The following is a 19,098-nucleotide window of genomic DNA, read 5'->3' as shown; positions in this document are numbered from 1 at the left end:
GGTGCCCAGTCTTTGTGAAATTAGTGAATGATGTAAAGAACATGAAAAATTCTTGCTTTTTTATTAATAATCAAATAATCAAAAAGTCCTCACCAAGCAGTCCACAAAGGGAAGTGGAAAAACTACTTCTATACTACCCCAAATGTTGAAGAATTCACCGCTCTTCTCCATGCAAAAGAAGTTTGGCACATTTGTTTTGTTATTTAGTTTAGCTTCAATCTGACTTCCTGAATAACCTGGAACTGAATTCGTTCATTAGATTAGATTACATTACATTATTTAATTCGGTTACTTCATGTAGGAATCAGATTGGATTTCTTCATTCATCTAGATGACAGTAGCGTATCCTATTCTATTAATATATATATATATATATATATATATATATATATATATTATATATATATATATAGAGCACATAACAGAAGACACTTCAAAGTTTGTGATATGAATTAGAACAGGAGACATAAGACATAAATAGATTGAAAACACTTAAAAACTTACATTACAAATGGGGGAAATTTTCGGGAACTGAGTTCGCTTCCTCAACCGAGCAGTCTGCAGTTTGAAATCCCATTTGATTGGTCAAATTGAAATCCCATTCGATTCCAAACTGCAGTCTGCTCGGTTGAGGAGGGGAACTCAGTTCCCGAAAATTTCCCCCATTTCTAATATAAGTTTTTAAGTGTTTTCAATCTATTTATGTCTTATGTCTCCTGTTTTAATTCATATATATATATATATATATATATATATATATATATATATATATATATATATATATATATATTCAGCTACCAAATATAAATATATAATTATATATATAAAACACATTCACGTTCATTGAAACTCAGTTTTTAAAAAGAAATTTTATTTGCAAAAAATACATGTTAACACATCAAGTGGCTGGAGTAGACTAACTAAAATGAGTGCGCTGAGAGCGACACTAAGCGGTACTGACAAAAATAGTAGTCAGCACATCAATTGTTTAAGTTTACATAATTCCTCCCTCCTTAAGTTGAAGTTTAAAGTTTATAAATTAAAGTTTACTTACTTAGATCTGATTTCTAGGTGGTACAATATAGCTTATGGTAGGGGTTGATGATATTGGTACTTGTGTATCAATTCGGTAATTTAGTACACTGGTTGGCTTCTTAAATGTGTAATAAACGATTATCAAAATTACAAGAAGTATAAATGTACTTAAAACAGAAATTACAATGTAGCGTGTCTTAAGGACGAAAGAATCTTCAAAATTTATAAAATCAAAATCTCTAGGTTCAATATCATCAAGTTCACTAACATCTTTCAAATCGATAAGTTTAGTATGAATTTTATTTGGTACATGACTTAATTTTTGTGCATATGTGGTAACTGAAGTAAACGGTAATTTTACATCTGTCATTTTATCATTGATATCCAGATTGATAAGGGAAGATGAAGGAGTATTTATAGTGCCATTATTGATATTAATTTGATCAAACTTATATCCTAAAATACAATTACAATTTTCGAAATAATTCATAAATGGTCTATCATTAATTATTTGTATTCTTACACAACTATCCAAATCCTTATTATTTACTACAGACAAAATACAGTTATCATGTATAATTTCTCCTGAAGTACAAAAAGAAATAGAAGAGAATATTTGACAATTGGTCAGTTTCCAAAGCTTTTTGTTTAGAGACACAGATATCGATTTTTCTTTTAATTTCATGGTGTGAACATATGATTCCATTTCAACAGGATAAGACAGAAGGTCATATTTTTCGAATAAATCGTTTAATTTCGGTAAATGGATAATGTAAGTTATAACAGATTTCGATAAAATACAAGTGCTATTACTAATTTCCCATAAAATACTGGAATCTCTACTAGCTAATGAATAATTCTTATAATTAATTAACCTACGAAAATCATCAAAGCTCAAAATTGATGGATGAAGTTTCCCTTCTTTGCAATACATCAACGAGTTAACAACATCATTTATTTCATCATCCAACAATTGTATAGTCAAAGTAATTAAGTCAACCGCTTGCATATTTTCGACAATATTGGCAGTTTCGTTAGTAATATTTTCTAATGCTTTATTATTTGAATCAATATGCTCAACATCGAAATTAAATTTCTTAATTAACTCATGGTTCATTTCAAAATTATGTTTTCCATTTTTAACAAGATGTAATTCATTATTTTCTATTTCATCAATAACTTTGTCGAGGTGTTCTTTGTCGTCAGCAGTCATAAGTCCTGTCAACCATGATATGGCGTTTCCTAATCCGTTCATTAGTCCACGTTTTACCTTTTTATTTTTATTTTCAGAAATCATTTCTAATTTAAAATATTGGTTGAGTGAAATTTTCTTCAAGGATTCAATAATGTCAGAGGATATGTAAGCAACTTGCAGATTATTAATATGAGTCTGTCAGTCTGTACGTCAACGTTGCTGGGATCAGGAACAACAGAAGGATGGTCATTGCCTCCATCTGCAACAATTAGATTATCTTTTACTTTTTTACGAGGCCTTTTCATTCTGTTAGGGTGGATTTTGATTACATTTCTTTTCAATTTAAACCTATCACCTTCCTTAGTAGCTGTGCTATACCTTGGAACATTTTTGTGAAATTTCGGGTTTTTGATGAATATCCTATCTGGTATTTCAGGTGGTTCCTCTCTATTTTTGTTACATTTTTCTGTTCGTTTTTCTTTTCCTCGATTATTTTCTTGTAAACGGTATCATTCAACGCTTGTATTTCTTTGAAGTATTGATTAGCAAGTTCTTCAGTGATTACTGCGGGATTATCCTGATCTTGATTTTTTGGTAAATAGTTCTGAATTCCGAAAGTTAGTTCATTTGGGCTTAAGTTGAATTGATCTTTTATCGAATTGTTATAGGTTCGCAAAGCTAATCGAAGCTTTTGTTCAACACTATATTTTGGGAATTTAATTTCGAGTCCTTGTAGAATTTCAATAATTGTGGAGTGTGTTCTTTCTATTAGTCCTTGAGATTGGGGATGATAAGGTGTGGTGAAGTAAGTTTCAATACCATTTATTTCAGTGAATTGTTTGTATAGTGCATTGTTGAATTCTAATCCGTTATCGGTTTGAATACATTTTCGAATTATTGGGAAAACTGAAAGATAGTTTTTTAGATTTTTTATTATTTCGATACTGTTAGCTGATTTCAATGTGTAGGCGGAAAGTCTTTTAGAAAAATTTAGACAATTGTGAGGATTTTAATATTATTATACGTGAAAGTGTCAATCTGAAGTTTTTCGAAAGGTTTAGTAGGTGTGGGAGTTACTTTGAATTTAGTTTTAATTGGGGTTCTTTCATACTTGGTTTTCAAACAGATTTCACATTTATTTACAAATTCGGTTACGTCTTTGTGCATTGCGGGCCAATAGTAGTTTTTACGTAGTTGTTTATAATTCTCGTTCATCCCTCTGTGGAAGTTTTTGTCTTCATGACATCGAGCTATTATCATTGTTTGTTCATCTACATCAGTTATGTCGGCGTTTATTCTTTTGTAGATTCGGAATTTTATTTTGGGAACTATTTTGACAATTTCATTAGTCATTGAACTTAGAATTTCTGTTTTTAGACAACAATGGACTTTTATTTGAAAATACTATACCGTACACAGTATCAGGTTTCAAATACTCTCGTATTTCTTCTACGTTGTTTCCAATGTCAGTGCGTATCTGTATTTGAAAATTATTCTGTTTTTATTAAAGATCTTTTTGAATTGGGGTTTTCCTTTACCTCGTGAAATAACTATTTGGTTTGCTTCAGTGTTTATGATACTATTTTCGTCCATTATACCTATTCTATCATCTGAACTTTCTTGAGAATGTTGTGTCATTAGTGAGTCATTGTCATTATCATTATTAATATTATTTACAAGGTTTTCGTTGCCAGTTTTCACATCATTTTCATTAATATTATCAATATTTGCATTAAGTATCGAATTGTTACCTAATTGTTCATCAAGATCATTCAATAATATACTTTCATTTACTGACGGAGGAGCTTCATTGTTATGGAATCTTAGCAGATCATTGATATCAATGTCATCGTACTCATCATTGTTATTGGCATTGTTCGCATTATTTTCCGCGGGAAAGCCTGGGAACAATTCTGAATTGTCAAAACCTGTAAATTCATCACTACTTTCCATCATATTTACATTGAAAGGCCGTGAGAGACAATCAGCAACACAATTTGAGCGACCTTTTATGAATTCTACGGTGTAATCATACTCTTCCATTAACATTTTCCATCTCATTAATTTAGCATTTGGTTCTTTTAGAGAATGAAGCCATTGGAGTGGCTTGTGATCTGTTCTTAGGGTGAATTTTCTTCCATACAAATATGGCCTGAAATGTTTAACTGCCCAAGTTATTGCCAACATTTCTTTTGCAATAGTAGAAAGATTTTTTTCAGCGGGATTGAGTGTTCTAGAAGCGAATGAAATTGGGAGATCTTTATTGTCAGTCATTTGACTAAGGACCGCCCCTAAGCTTACATTGGATGCGTCTGTTGTCAAAGTATATGGATCATTCAATTTAGGTAACTGCAATATTGGTGCGTTAGTAATTGCTTCTTTCAGAAAATTGACAGCTTCAATGAATTTAGGATCTTTTGGGTTTATAGTGGATGTTTTTCTCAATGCGTTAGTTGAAGGTTGAGCTATTTTAGCGAATCCTTTTATCATTTTTCTGTAGTATCCTGCCAAACCTAAAAATTGTTTTATTTGTTTGTAGCTTGTGGAACGGGAAAATCTTTTAATGCTTTTACGTTTTCAGGATTAGGCTGAATGCCTTTTTCCGAAACTATGTGACCTAGAAATAGAAGATCTTTCTTAAAGAATTCGGTCTTGTCCAATTGTATTTTTAGTTGATGAGTTTTCAATCTTTTGAATACAACGTTCAGGGTTTCATGTGCTCTTGTAAGCTATCACTAAAAATAATAATATCATCAAGATATACAAGAACATTTGGTAAATCACAAAATATCAAGTTCATTGTCCTTTGAAATTGAGGTGGACCATTTTTCAACCCAAATGTCATTCTGAGAAACTAATAATGACCATTTTCAGTACTAAAAGCTGTTTTTGGTATTGATTCGGGTTCCATTTCAATTTGATGGAATCCTGAAACAAGGTCAATAGCCGAAAAGTACGTTGCTCGACCGATTTTTGAGAACAAGTCTTCAATATTCGGGAGAGGAAATCTTTCATCTTTAGTTTTGTTGTTCAATTTCCGATAATCTACTACAAGACGAACTTTGCGTTTTCCTGAAGCTTCAGGTTTCTTCGGCACATCCCATAAGGGAGAGTTGTACGGATAATTAGACGGTCTTATATCTTTTGTTCGAGTAGCTTGTTTATTTCATTACTAATATCCTGCCTAAATGAGATAGGATAGCGGTAGTTTTTTGAATAAATAGGTTCTTCGTCTGTAGTCACTATTTTATGCTTGAGCAAGTTAGTAGCAGTTAATATATCACCTTCGAATTTTATTATTTCAGGATATTTCATAAGAGTACTAATAATGCATTCTTTCTCTTCTGAGTTCATATGCTCAGTTCTCAATAAAGAAGTGATTTCGTCAATGGAGAGGGGATTATCGATCATCTCACCCATGTACAATTCACATTCTTCTACAGAAACTTTTTCGATACTCAACGTTTTGTCACAATCAGAAAAATATTCAATCTCAATAAAACCATTCCTATCAATATCAGTTACAATATTATACAACTGCAATTCCTTAATACTAACAACACATAGCTTATCTGATGGAGTGCAAACATTAGTTTTAATTTTCAATTCATTCCAACCCTTGTTGATTTCAATATGATTCATTCCTAACAGTGGTATCGTGCAATCTTTCGTTATGAGACAATTGGTATCCAAATCAATTTCTGCTTTCAACCCTTGCAATGTTTGCTTTCCAATAAGAACATCATAATTATCGCTAAAATCATACAAATACAATTTTTTATCTTTATCAACACCAAGCATATTCTTAACATTAATATTTACACAACCTTTTCCATTAGATTCACCAGCAGGTGTACGAATTTTATAATCACAATCAATTATTTTTGTCTGAGGAGAAACCATTTGAGGTTTAATGAAATTATATTTACTACCTGTATCGATCAAAAATCGTGGATCATTGTAATGAATATGAGGCAAATCAAGAGAGATCGTATTCAAATCTAATACTACGTTTTTGGATTGTTGTTCGAGCCTACTTCTAAAAAATGATTCATTTTCTCGCAAAGGTCACTTACAGCATTTTTCATAGAACTCATTCTAGCATTCATGCTTTCAAATTCGGAAAACTCATTTTCAGAAGATTCAATATTGTGAACTGGAAACTTTTGGAAGTTTGAAACTGTTCTCATGCTCACATCGTTTGATTTTTTATTCAAATTTTGGTTGTTATTACGATTGAAGTTGTGATTTTGGAAACTTTGTCCATTACAAAATCTACTTTGAAAGGATTGTCCTCTGTTGAAATTATTTTGAGGCTGAGAGAAATTTCTCTGATTGAAATGATTTTGAGGTTGAGAGAAATTTCTCTGATTGAAATTTAAATCACGATTTTTAAATTGAGAAAAGTTTCTTTGATATGAATTGTTTTGGTTTTGAAACTGATGGAAATTTTTTGGATGCGATTTTTGATTGGAATTTGACGAGTTTTGTTTTCCTTCAGATTTACTGAAAGTTTGATTAATTTGTGTTACATCAGTAGTAAATCCTAAAGGTTTCAAATAAACACTTCTCTTATTGATAATAGCCTGTCTTGCATCACTGAGGTCTTTGATTCCTAGCGTTTGTAGGTGAGCTCCAAGCTGGTGGTTGATTCCTTCGACTAAAATCATTACAATTTGTTTATCCAACTGAGATGAGATAGTTTCAAGAATTGGACCAGTTAGTCCATCGAGTTTGTGTCTTGAGATAATCACGGTTCTTTTTTATTGCAGTCTATTTATAGATTGTATAGGGTGTTCTTTTTGGTGTGATTTCATAGCAAGCAGTTCCATAGTTAATTGTTCTACTGTCCTATTATCGGCAAAGTTATTTTTCAAAACATCAATCAAATTTGAGAGGTCATCTACTTTACTGTTGAGGATTACATCTTTAGCAGGTCCATGTGATTTTTTTTCACAATAGTGAAGGAGAATCCAATGATTGTCTGTTGCTTCCGCGATACAATTATTACAATAGTCATTTTTCAATTTTTCGACAACTTCAAGAAAGCTGAGTAGTTCTATTGGGTTTCCTGTATATTCAAGTATTATGTGTAGGTGATGTTTCGCAATTGGTCTTGAAATAAGGGGGTTATCCATTGTGCTTTCACTGTTATCTTCACTATTACTGTCACTGATTGTAGATGTAGAAGACGTGTTACCTTGAACTGTGGAGTTGGATACAGCTGCAGCCAGAGCCAGGTACGATCTTAACCTTGGCCGGTAATCGATAAGAAGTTTATGGTATGGTCTGCTATCCTTCTTGCCTTTCTTCCCCAGGATGGTGGTTGTTGGTTGTTGGTGTTGATGAGTCACTCTTCCACTTGACAGTCTCGATGATGGTGCACATCAGTTGCGACCCTGACTTTCGAATTTTCTGCGATCACTTGTGATTGATAATTGATCAATATAAACTGGCGGTTAAATGAACAGCACAATTTTCACAAAAATGTTCACGAAAAACTCTTCAGGGTCCCTGTTCGGGCGCCAAACACGTTCACGTTCATTAAAACTCAGTTTTTAAAAAGAAATTTTATTTGCAAAAAATACATGTTAACACATCAAGTGGCTGGAGTGGACTAACTAAAATGAGCGCGCTGAGAGCGACACTAAGCGGTACTGACAAAAATAGTAGTCAGCACATCAATTGTTTAAGTTTACATAATTTATATATATATATATTATATATATATATATATATATATATATATATATATATAGTAACGTTATTTTTGATGGAATAACACTTTGCCTCCTGCTTGGCATCAATCGGTAGAGCATGAGAATAATTAACTATAACATCTGGTCGTGGTTTTCTAGGATATATTTTCACTAAGATCCTAATAGGCTCATTCAGGAGCTCTCACAATAATTTAATACTGATAATATACAAATATATATATATTATATAATTTGTATCCTATGGTATTGAGGAATAAAATGAATGGTACACCATGAAAAATTTGATACATATATTGAACGAATAATCTCAGGGTCAGATCAATATAGAAAATATATAGAGCAACAAAATATGCAATGAAACGAGAACGAAATCAAATAAAATATCACAGATCAGTACTATTTTTCAGTTCTATAGCACGAAACTTTACCATGTGCTTTTTGATTCTTTGATCATATGCATTCATTTGCATGTAGCTTTGACATCAACTTGCTGTTGCCTGTCGATTTAGGTAATCTCCCTTCATATAATTATATTTTCTTAAATCAGAGAATGATAAATTGATGAATCAATAATTATAAATATATCATTTTTTATAATTTCCAATAAATATTTATATCTCAGGGTGCAAGATTCGGCTCCTGATGGAATTAGATAAATCAATTTATCCAAAGAACCAGAGCTACATTATATTATTACAAATCATATTATAAAATCAATGATCATGTGAACATTAGTATTACTAGCTTAGAACTTAATATTCTTTTAATTGGTGTATCCCTTGATATATAAATTGACTCGTTCCTATTCAATAAAATATTTCTTATACCATTTTAAGACTTGCGCAAGTATTTTTATTAATTTCTTAATATTTAAAACCTTTCCGACGAGCTAGCTTCTATTTCTTATTTCACTCGAAGCACTGAGGGCGTCCTATTCTTATTTCAACTATTTATCACTCACGTGCTGGATTTTTTATAAGTTGCTGATGGCGATCCGAATTCCTGGTAGTCCTGGATTATTGGTGGCTGAAGTCGTCTCTTCCAAGGGATTAAAAATATTTGGATGACTTTTGCTTTACTATAGCATCACAAAGTCATATGGAAAATTAATAATTTGATTAAACTTTAAGTCATTAAAAATGTACAGTAAAAGATATTGTGCTCTATAAATTTTGGTGACATTACATGGTAGTGGTTGGCAGGCAAGTGGGCAAGTTCTACTTTCTTTTCACAGTTTTCATTTCCACTTTCAAATTTACATAAAATTTAAATAATTCGTTACTACGCCATTCAAGGCTCAAATAGTTCGTGCCAATCTATTAAATCATTACTTATGTCACCCATCTGATATTATATCTGTCTTCGGGCCATATCCAATACATAAACTGAACAACAATAATTCATAAACTCTTATCATTTATAGAAATATATACAAATACATATGAATCAGCTCACTATTACCGCCCATCGATTGCTACCATTTGATTGGTTCATGCAAATTTGTTACAGTATACATGCACCTACGAACCTCCTACTTCCTTAATACATTAATTTATTTTTATCTTGGGTTTTTAGTACATTTTTTACATGCAGTACAATTTTCTAATGTTTATAGGTTGTTTCTCACTTTATAACAATTAGCCATGTGCATTTTTAGTTCCTCTAGTTGCATACCATTTAGTTACAATAAATTTCTGCCAAGGTGTCTGGCTAGATTTTATGTTATGCAAATCAATCGCTCATTATGTCGCCGATCAATAAATATTTTACACCTAACCTCAAATTTTCAATACTTTATATAATATTATATAAGTGGCAAACTATTTCTATTTCTATTTGGCTGTTCTAAATTTAGCCATGATACCTGATATTATCTAATCTTTAAAAACTTTATCGCATTTGGCGATACTAGACTACTATTCCACTTTAGACCTATAAATTCCTTTCAAGTAGGGATTTTATTTACCCATCAGATTTTGATACTTCACAATATGTATATGTATATGAATCAAAACAGGGGACATAAGACGTGAATAGATTAAAAACACTTAAAAACTTACATTAGAAACAGAAATTTTCAGAGACTGAGTCTCCTTCCTCAACCGAGCAGTGAGTGGGTACAGTTTGAAATCAAACGGTCGTGACCACAGAGTACACACGGAGAGTCAATTGTAGCAGCAGAGACCACTGATTACACGGTGCAGACGGATGGAGAGAAAAAGGGTACAGATTCAGGGGACATTATGGGGTATTTAGGGGGCGGTCACAGAAGGGATATTTAAGATTTGAGTGGTTTATGAATAAGGAAAAGTGTAGATTATGAATTAATAGAAAAGAGAAGATTAAAAATTGGTAATCAGAAAAGAATTAGACTAAAATTGGAGAAAGGAATTGTAGAATTGAACTTGAATGAAATTTATTTTTCATTTTTATTGAACATTTAATATATATTTAATACCTGTGAAATTTATTATGATATGATGCAATTTATCTCTATTTAATTAATCAGTTGGTGTAAAGTTGATAGCTATGGTACTATTGCTGTCTGTTGAGACCAGGACTGGAAGCAGCTCCAAGCACCCAAATAAGAGCCAATTCTTTCGTCTTGACATCTATGGAGGGGGCTGTGGGAGGGAGGGTGGCAAGGACTTTGACTTTGAAGCATTGGTCAAGGTTCTTGTTGTGCTCAGAGCCATGGGTAGGGATGGGTAGGGAAGTATTATTTTCAAAGGAAGTCCTGAGATTGTTGATCCAGAGGTTTAGGGCAGTGGTGATTTCACCTATGTAGAAGGCAGGACAGAAGTTGCAGGAAAGGAGGTAGATGCAATTACTGGATTGATGGATTTGGTGAGTGTAGTTGGTGATAGGACTGGTAAAGGAGATGGAAGAATCAGTGATAGGACAGGTTTTACAGTGGGGGCGTTGGGAGGTTTTACAGCAGGGGGTACCAGGTGGAGTTGGGATTTCATCAGAGGTGAGTGATTTGTTTTTACTGAAAATTTTCCTGAGGTAATAATAATAATAATATCAAGTGACCTGGCTGGCTCAGGTCTGGTGTCAGAGTTTTCAGGTAGCAACTGATCAATTTCAGGCCTCTGACATGACCTAACGACTGCTTTTCAGGCAGCCGGGACCGACGGCTTAACGTGTCCATCCGAAACACAGGAGTGGCCCGAGATAAATATCTTGAGGTTGGGAGGTTGCTTATAAATGAGTTTGGGTGGTTGCTAAAAGGGGTTTTGGTAGAGGGATTGAAGGAGACGACATGGAAAAGATCTTTAAGGACAGGTTTGAGGTTTTCAATTTCAGGGAAGTAGGTGGTACAGAGCTTTGGATTATGTGGGATTTGGGAATCTTTTGTGGTTGGATTAGTGCCAGTTTTTGAGGAGATTTGTTTCTGTAACAACCTTCCAGGATAGTTACATTTCAGGAGGGATTGGTGGAGTTTTTTGAGGTACTGGTCAAGATGGTGGGGATCACTGCACATTTTTTGGCCTCGGATTGAGAGGGAAAGTGGGAGGGATCTTTTAATGTGGTAGGGATGGCAACTCTCAAAGTGTAGGAACTGTTGAGTGTGGGTGGATTTGGTGAAAGTATTGGTTAATAAGGTATTGGAGTTGGGAAGGATCACATTGACATCGAGGAAGTTGATGGAGGATTCAGAAATATTCCAGGTGAAGGAGACAGAGTAGTTGGAGTTGAGTTGATTGAGGAAGTGGGAGAGGGTATCATGTCCATGAGGCCATATGATGAATATGTCATCAATGGAACAGAGCCATATCAGGGGGGATAGGGTTTGTTTGGAAAGGAAATCCTGTTCAAGGAGGCCCATGAATGGGTTTGCATAGGATGGTGCCATCCTGTTGCCCATGGCTGTACCCTGGGTTTGAAGATAATATTTATCTTCAAACCTGAAGGCATCGCTTGTGAGCATCAGTTTCGCAAGGTTTACTATGAAGGTGGTTGAAGGGGTGAAGGGTGTGGGTCGTGAGGAAAGGAAATGCTCAAGGGATTTTGAGCCTTCAGAATGGGGGATGGAAGTGTAGAGGGAGGCTACATCAATGGTAACAAGGAGGATTTGTTGGTCGGTTGGAAGGGTTGTGTTTCTTAGGATATCTATGAAGTGGAAGGAGTCTCTGATATGATAGGTTAGGGAGGCAACAATGGGTTGGAGGTGAAAATCAACAAGGGCAGAGATTCGTTCAGTTGGGCTATTTATGATTGAAACAATGGGACGACCAGGATTGCCTTCTTTATGAATTTTTAATATAAGATAGAAGTGTAGTGTGTCGCCTGCGATGGCTGGACTCAGGCGAGGTGAATTTGAAGGGATACAAAGTATTCTACTCAGGAAGAAATGATGGAAAACATGAAGATGGAGTGGGAGTTATTGTGACCAGAGAACTAGCAGCATGCATCAAAACTTTCACACCCATTTCAGAGCGGATACTACTTATATAATTTGAAGGAAGCCCGGTAAGCATCAACATCATCCAAGTATACGTTCCAACTCTGGATAAACCAGATGAATTGGTTGATGAAATGTACGCCTCCATCAACAATGTCATGAGTAAACTGAGGAAGAATGACATAAATATTGTAATGGGAGACTTAAACTCCAAAGTGGGGGAAGGGAAAACCTCTGACGCTGTTGGCCCATTTGGACTTGAAGAGAGAAACAAGAGAGGAGACTCACTGGAACTGTTTGCATCAACACATGACTAAGTTGTAACAAACACATGGTTTAAACAGCCCAAGCGCCGGTTGTATACCTGGAAAAGTCCCAGTGACAAACCAGAAAAGGTGATCAGAAATCAAATTGACTTTATCATGATCAACAAGAGGTTCCAAAACAGCTGCATGACAATGAGGACTTACCCAGGTGCTGATATTCTATCAGATCATAATCCCCTGGTGGGAGATTTCAGAATCAGAATGAAGAAGATCAAAAAGAAATCACACCCACCTTTCGATTTGAGAGAACTAAGAGATGAGAAAACAAAGGCAGATGTGATACGGACTCTTAATGATCAGTATGAAGGGACAGACAGAGGTGATGTGGAAATGGAGCTGAAAGGTCTACAGAAAATAGTACAGAATATAAAAACGGATATGCTTAAACCAGAAAAAAGGAGGAATAAACCATGGATGACCAAGGAGATCCTTAAACTTGGATAGAAGATTGTCAAGGGGTAACAAGGGTGAGTACTGTAGGATCCAGAAGATCATTGTAAACAAAATAAGAGAAGCCAAAGAGAAAGAAATGATTGAAAAGTGTGGAGAGAATATTTACAGAGCAAGCATGACGACTTCAACATCTACAAGAAAGTGAGAGAGCTTACTGGGACTGGCCAAAGAAAGACAGGAAGAGTGCTGTTATCAGATGAGGGTGATGTAATTCTATCTTTGGAAGAGAAGAAAGAACAGTGAACAAAGTACATCGAGAAACTGTTCCAAGACAACAGAGCTGAAGGCATCCCACATGAGACGGAGAGTGTGGACCTTACATTTTGGAGGAAGAGGTCAATGCAGCAATCAACCAAATGAGGAACGGGAAAGCAGCTGGGCCCGATGGAATACACGCAGAGTTCCTAAAACTCCTGGTACCGAGAACATAAAACGGTTGACAAGCATTTTCAATCAGATTTACACATCGGGCAGGATCCCAGAGTCATGGCTGAAATCGGAGTTCATCACTTTACCAAAGAAACCAAGTGCCAAGACCTGTGACGACTATCGCACCATCAGCTCAATGAGCCATGTGTTGAAGCTGTTTCTGAAGATAATTCATAAATGAATATACAAACTGTGTGAAGAACAGATAGCGCCGAATCAGTTTGGTTTCTTGAATGCTGTAGGTACAGGAGAAGCTCTTTTTAGTGTGCAAGTACTATTTCAACAAAGCAGAGATGTCAACTGCAGTGTATTTGCATGCCTTATAGATTATAAAAAGGCATTCGATCGGGTAATACACGAGAAGATGGTGGACATACTCAGAAACATTGGAATGGATTCAGGAACAATTAACATAATAATAAACCTGTACTGGAACCAGTCCGCAGTACTCAAAATACAGGGAGAGCATACGGAGGAAATAAATATTCAACGAGGAGTGATGCAAGGATGTATTCTTTCACCCATCCTTTTCAATTTATACTCTGAATCCATCTTCAGGGATGCACTTGAAGACATAGAAGAAGGCATATCCCTTAACGACCTGTGTATCAATAATATCAAATATGCAGATGATACCATAATCTTTGCAGATACACCGGAAGGACTGCAGGCACTTTTAAACAAAGTTGTACAAGTAAGTGCTAGATATGGAATAGAAATGAATGTCAACAAGATAAAACTTTTAATAGTTGAATTCAATAATGTCCTTATCACTGTCAATAACATAAGAATTGAAAAAGTAGACCACTACACATACTTGGGAACTATAACAAATGATAAATGGGATAATGCACAAGAGATCAAGTGCCGAATAGAAAAAGCAAGAGCAATATTTGTTAAAATGAGAGCCTTATTTAAAAATCACAACATAACTCTTGTCACAAAGGTCCGCTTCTTGAGATGTTATGTATTCACTGTGTTGCTATATGGAGTTGAAACATGGACAGTCATACAAGAACTTTCTAAAAGGCTGGAGGCCTTCGAATTGTGGCTGTACAGGAGGATGTTGCGGATCTCTTGGAAAGATAAGGTCACTAATGTAAGGTCCTGCGTCACATGAATAAAAAGACGGAAATCATGAACACCGTAAAAAGTTGCAAGTTACAGTACTTGGGTCACATCATGCGGAATGAGAAGAGATACGCACTGCTGCAGCAAATACTCCAAGGCAAAATTAACAGCAAGCGAGGCCGAGGAAGAAGAAGAACATCATGGCTGGCAAACCTGAGGCAGTGGTTTGACAAATCATCCACTGAGCTTTCTTGCATCGCAACCAACTGGGTCAAAATTGCATTGATGGTCGCCAACATCTGAACCGGATAGGCACCATAAGAAGAAGAAGAAGTAATGTGTTGGGAGAGTCTGGCAAAAGGATGTTGATGTCTGAGTCCGAGAGGCCTTCAGATTGCATGAAAAAATTGAAGACTTTCTTTTAGATTTGTGGAGTAGGGTCAGAAGGCAGGAGTTGATACTGTTTGGGGTTGGTGAGTTGCCGGTTGGCTTCATTGATGTTATCTGTGGTGTTCAATAAGACTACAGTTGAGCTTTTGTCAGCTTTGGTAATGAAAATACCGAATTGAAATGAATATTAGATTGAAATAAATTTCATATCTTATTATGATATAGTACCATAGCTGTAGCAGCAATAGTACCATAGCTATCAACTTCACACCAACTGTTTAATTAAATTGAGATGAATTTCATCATATTATAATAAATTCCACAGCTATCAAATATATATTAAATATTCAATAAAAATGAAAAATAAATTTCATTCAAGTTCAATTCATCATATTATAATAAATTTCACAGCTATCAAATATATATTAAATGTTCAATAAAAATGAAAAATAAATTTCATTCAAGTTCAATTCTACATCTTTCTCCAATTTCAGTCTAATTCTTTTTTGATTTCCAATTTTTAATCTCCTCTTCTCTATCAATTCATAAGCTACACCTTTCCTTATTCATAACCCACTCAAATCTTAAATATCCAGTTTGTAACGGCCCCCTAAATACTCCATAATGTCCCCTGAATCTGTACCCTTTTTCTCTCCATCCGTCTGCACCACGTAATCTGTGGTCTCTGCTCCTACAATTGACTCTCCGTGCGTACTCTGTGGTCAAGACTGTTTGATTTCAAACTGTACCCACTCACTGCTCGGTTGAGGAAGGAGACGCAGTCTCCAAAAAATTATGTTTCTAATGTAAGTTTTTAAGTGTTTTCAATCTATTTATGTCTTGTGTCTCCAAGACATAAAAAACACTTATAAACTTACATTAGAACTGGGGGAAATTTTCGAAAACTGAGTTTCCTTCCTCAACCGAGCAGACTGCAGTTTGAAATCAAATGGTCGTGTCTAATGTAAGTTTCCCCCATTTCTAATGTAAGTTTTCAAGTGTCTTCAATCTACTTAGATATCGTTTCTCTTGTTTTGATTTATTTATATATATATATATATATTATATATATATATATATATATATATATATATATATATATATAATTCTATCTTGACTATGGTACTGAAAGTTTCATTTGGTATTGAAGCATTGACACAGATTTGAGAAGTTTCATGATTTTTAAATCATCCAATCAATAATATCAATCATAATGGAAATGCATGTCGTTATTAGAACAATAAAAGAATGGATGAGTACAATTATTATTATTTATGCTGGCTTATATACACTCATTTATGGATTAACGTAATCCACGTAATAAGCACTGTGAAAATGTTTGTTTGGGATTGTGCTGAGGCTAGGGGATGCTTGGACAATCATATTGAGTGTCGCTGGCAGGTATGAAAGATTGGCTGGTTACCACCTTGATTGACCTATGCTGCTTTGGCAAGTTGTGGTAGTCCTTCATTTTGTTGGTCTGAAATAGATATTCTTCAGTTACATGAACCAGTAAGTGAGGGTCTGGGCATAGAACCAGACATCGATTGGTTTCACTGGGTGGTTGATGTATGGTCTTTGGATAGCGAGCGGCAGGTGCATTGCTCAGTTGATAAAGAAACAGCCGAGTAGCCAACTCCAGTACGTGAAGTTCCTGTTGCTTACAGAGAGTCCAGTTGATACTGTATCATATTTCTAATTCTGAAGCTCTCAAAAGAACTGTGAATAATACCAGCATATTGACATTCAAAAGCAAAAACCATAACCGTTAACTTCCAACCAACTTTCCCTGAACAATTAACTTATACATTCCCTGTCTGTAACAAAAAATTGATTCCATAGAGCTTGTCGTACTGGATGGCTCAACTTCCCATTAATTTGTTACTGTATCTCAAGAAATTGTGAGAATAGGTATTTGATGAACTGAGACACTCCCGATTTAGGGCTGCATGGGAAGCCAGATGCCCTGAATGGAATTCAGCTGTTGGACAATTATTCTATTCTTGAGCAGCATGCACAAAGGGACGCGAAATTGGAATTGGAAAGGTCCTGAACTTCATATACTATTATACTCAATATACCGTATGTGGCATTTCCAATTCTGTGCTTATGCGACACCTAGTAGACGCCTATAGTGGGAGCTACTATTGACCCAAGTCTGCAGCATAATTTACGGGTTGGTTTTTATCTCATTTCCCCATTTGTAGGTTGGATTGTAGCTTCTACACAAACTTACTCAGCTCCGCAATGTTGCCAGATCTGTTCTTCAACAATGAAGAAATATGATCAAGGTATGAGCAAGGTATTTTATATCAATTATGAAAATGTATTATTAAATAATTGAAAAATATATTTTCCTTACGAATAAAAAAATTATTAATTATTTTTAATAAGTGTAACTTGACTTCAAGTTTGCAAAATACATTAATTTTTCACAATATTAGAAAAAAAATACTAATGTGAACGCCCTTATACAGCGCTATCCTTTCCCAGCTCTGCAATGTCGCCAGATCGTTTTTCAACAATGGAGAAATATGATTAAGTATTTCTTGAAATATAAAATTATCTCTATATATAATATCAAAGTATTTCATATCAATTATGAAAACTTATAATGAAATAATTGAAAAATATATTTTCCTGACAAATAAAATATTATCAATATTATTTTCAACAAATGTGGACAGTTAATATTACGTCAGATATATTGGAATCATCTATGTTGTATAGTAGACAGTGGCAAGACGAAAAATCAGCAAAGCTGTTCTCCTATCTTTCTCTAATGCCGTTATAACGTAGACGTCACTATTATAGGAGATTGCAAGACTAGATTCCAATCAAAATGGCATACAGCCTACATTATATCAATTTCACTATCGTACAAGAAGACTCATACATTTATTTTTTATGTTTTATAATTCGCATACTTAGAATGATAGGATTCAATCCATCGGTGAATACTTTGCTGGTGTATAACAATATGAGAAACACTTGTATCCTATAGCTCATCATCCTCCACTTGTGGTAAAACTATTGTTATCCAGTAAGTCACAATGATATTACTAGTCAAATAGGAACTGAATGAATATAACTATCAGACGATCAGTTTTTCTACTCATCGATCTTCTCTGCCGATTCTTCTTTCTTGTTGATCAATCAACTCCACTTCTTGACTTGTACATACTATGTAAACTGATCTGAGACTTGATAATTGCACTATTCCAGCTATCTTATTGGTTCTGTCTAATTGAGATAACAATTGAAATTGATACACTTGTCAACTTGTTCAACACTTCTCAGTTCTTGTTTTTTCCAAATTCAATAGGTGAAAAAACATCTGAGTGTGGAAATGTCATTTCACGTTCATATTATTTCCCATATTCTCATTTTATTTATCAGATCTTTGCTCTTCAATCTTTTCTCTCCCGTCTTTTTTTTCGATCAATCAACTTCACTTCTTGACAAGTACATACCATGTAAACTGATATGAGATACAGAAATCGAATTATTCCAACTATCATATGGGTTCTCTTCAATTGAAATTGATACAATTGTAGAGTGGTTCAACACTTCTCAATTCTTGTTTTTTTACTTCAATAGATAAGAAAATCGTCTCTCAGCGTAAAATAGTTATTTGTGCAACTAGTGCGCAAAGTAACAGTTTGCTGCACTGAAAGAAACGTTTACGCCCGAGCCGTAGGCGAGGGCGGAATGGTTTGTTGAGTGCAGCAGAGGAACTTTGCGCATGTATTTCACATAAAATTTTTCCTACAGTTACCATTGAATATGAGAAGTGGGTAATTATGGGTAAAATTGCCTGAAATCCATCAAATGTTTTTCTGTGTAATTTTATTATTGATAAAAACCTTAATCCTAAAATCCTAAAGTCCTCGTTGTCCTTGGTTATGATAACTACTTAATAATTTGCTCGTTGTGCTTCCTTGCACCTCTGCTCACTATAGCAGCCCAGTCACTGTTACCAACTTCATTTTGATTTTGCTGCACTGTTGCTCCATATAACCTACTAAGTATTTTGCGTTGCCATGTTGCAAATCTGGAGTGCAGGAAAAA

The 19,098-nt window shown here is 34.7% G+C and overlaps 1 protein-coding gene across 1 annotated transcript in view; it reads right to left on the bottom strand.

Annotated features, from left to right (window-relative positions):
- LOC111059045 (phospholipase A2 group XV-like) overlaps positions 1-18,039 on the bottom strand; it is a 44,456-nt gene extending 26,417 nt beyond the window's left edge. Inside the window, exons 1-2 of the mRNA XM_039420897.1 lie at positions 17,955-18,039; positions 94-242 (exon numbers count right to left, since the gene is read on the bottom strand). Of these exons, the coding sequence (XP_039276831.1) occupies positions 94-242; positions 17,955-18,039 (234 nt within the window). The remainder of the gene's footprint in view (positions 1-93; positions 243-17,954) is intronic.
- Positions 18,040-19,098: the final 1,059 nt, after the last annotated feature.

Source organism: Nilaparvata lugens, chromosome 2 (genome assembly GCF_014356525.2).
Source record: "Nilaparvata lugens isolate BPH chromosome 2, ASM1435652v1, whole genome shotgun sequence".
In the NCBI taxonomy this organism is placed as follows: Eukaryota; Metazoa; Arthropoda; class Insecta; order Hemiptera; family Delphacidae; genus Nilaparvata; species Nilaparvata lugens.
This window is presented reverse-complemented; position numbering and strand designations above follow the sequence as displayed.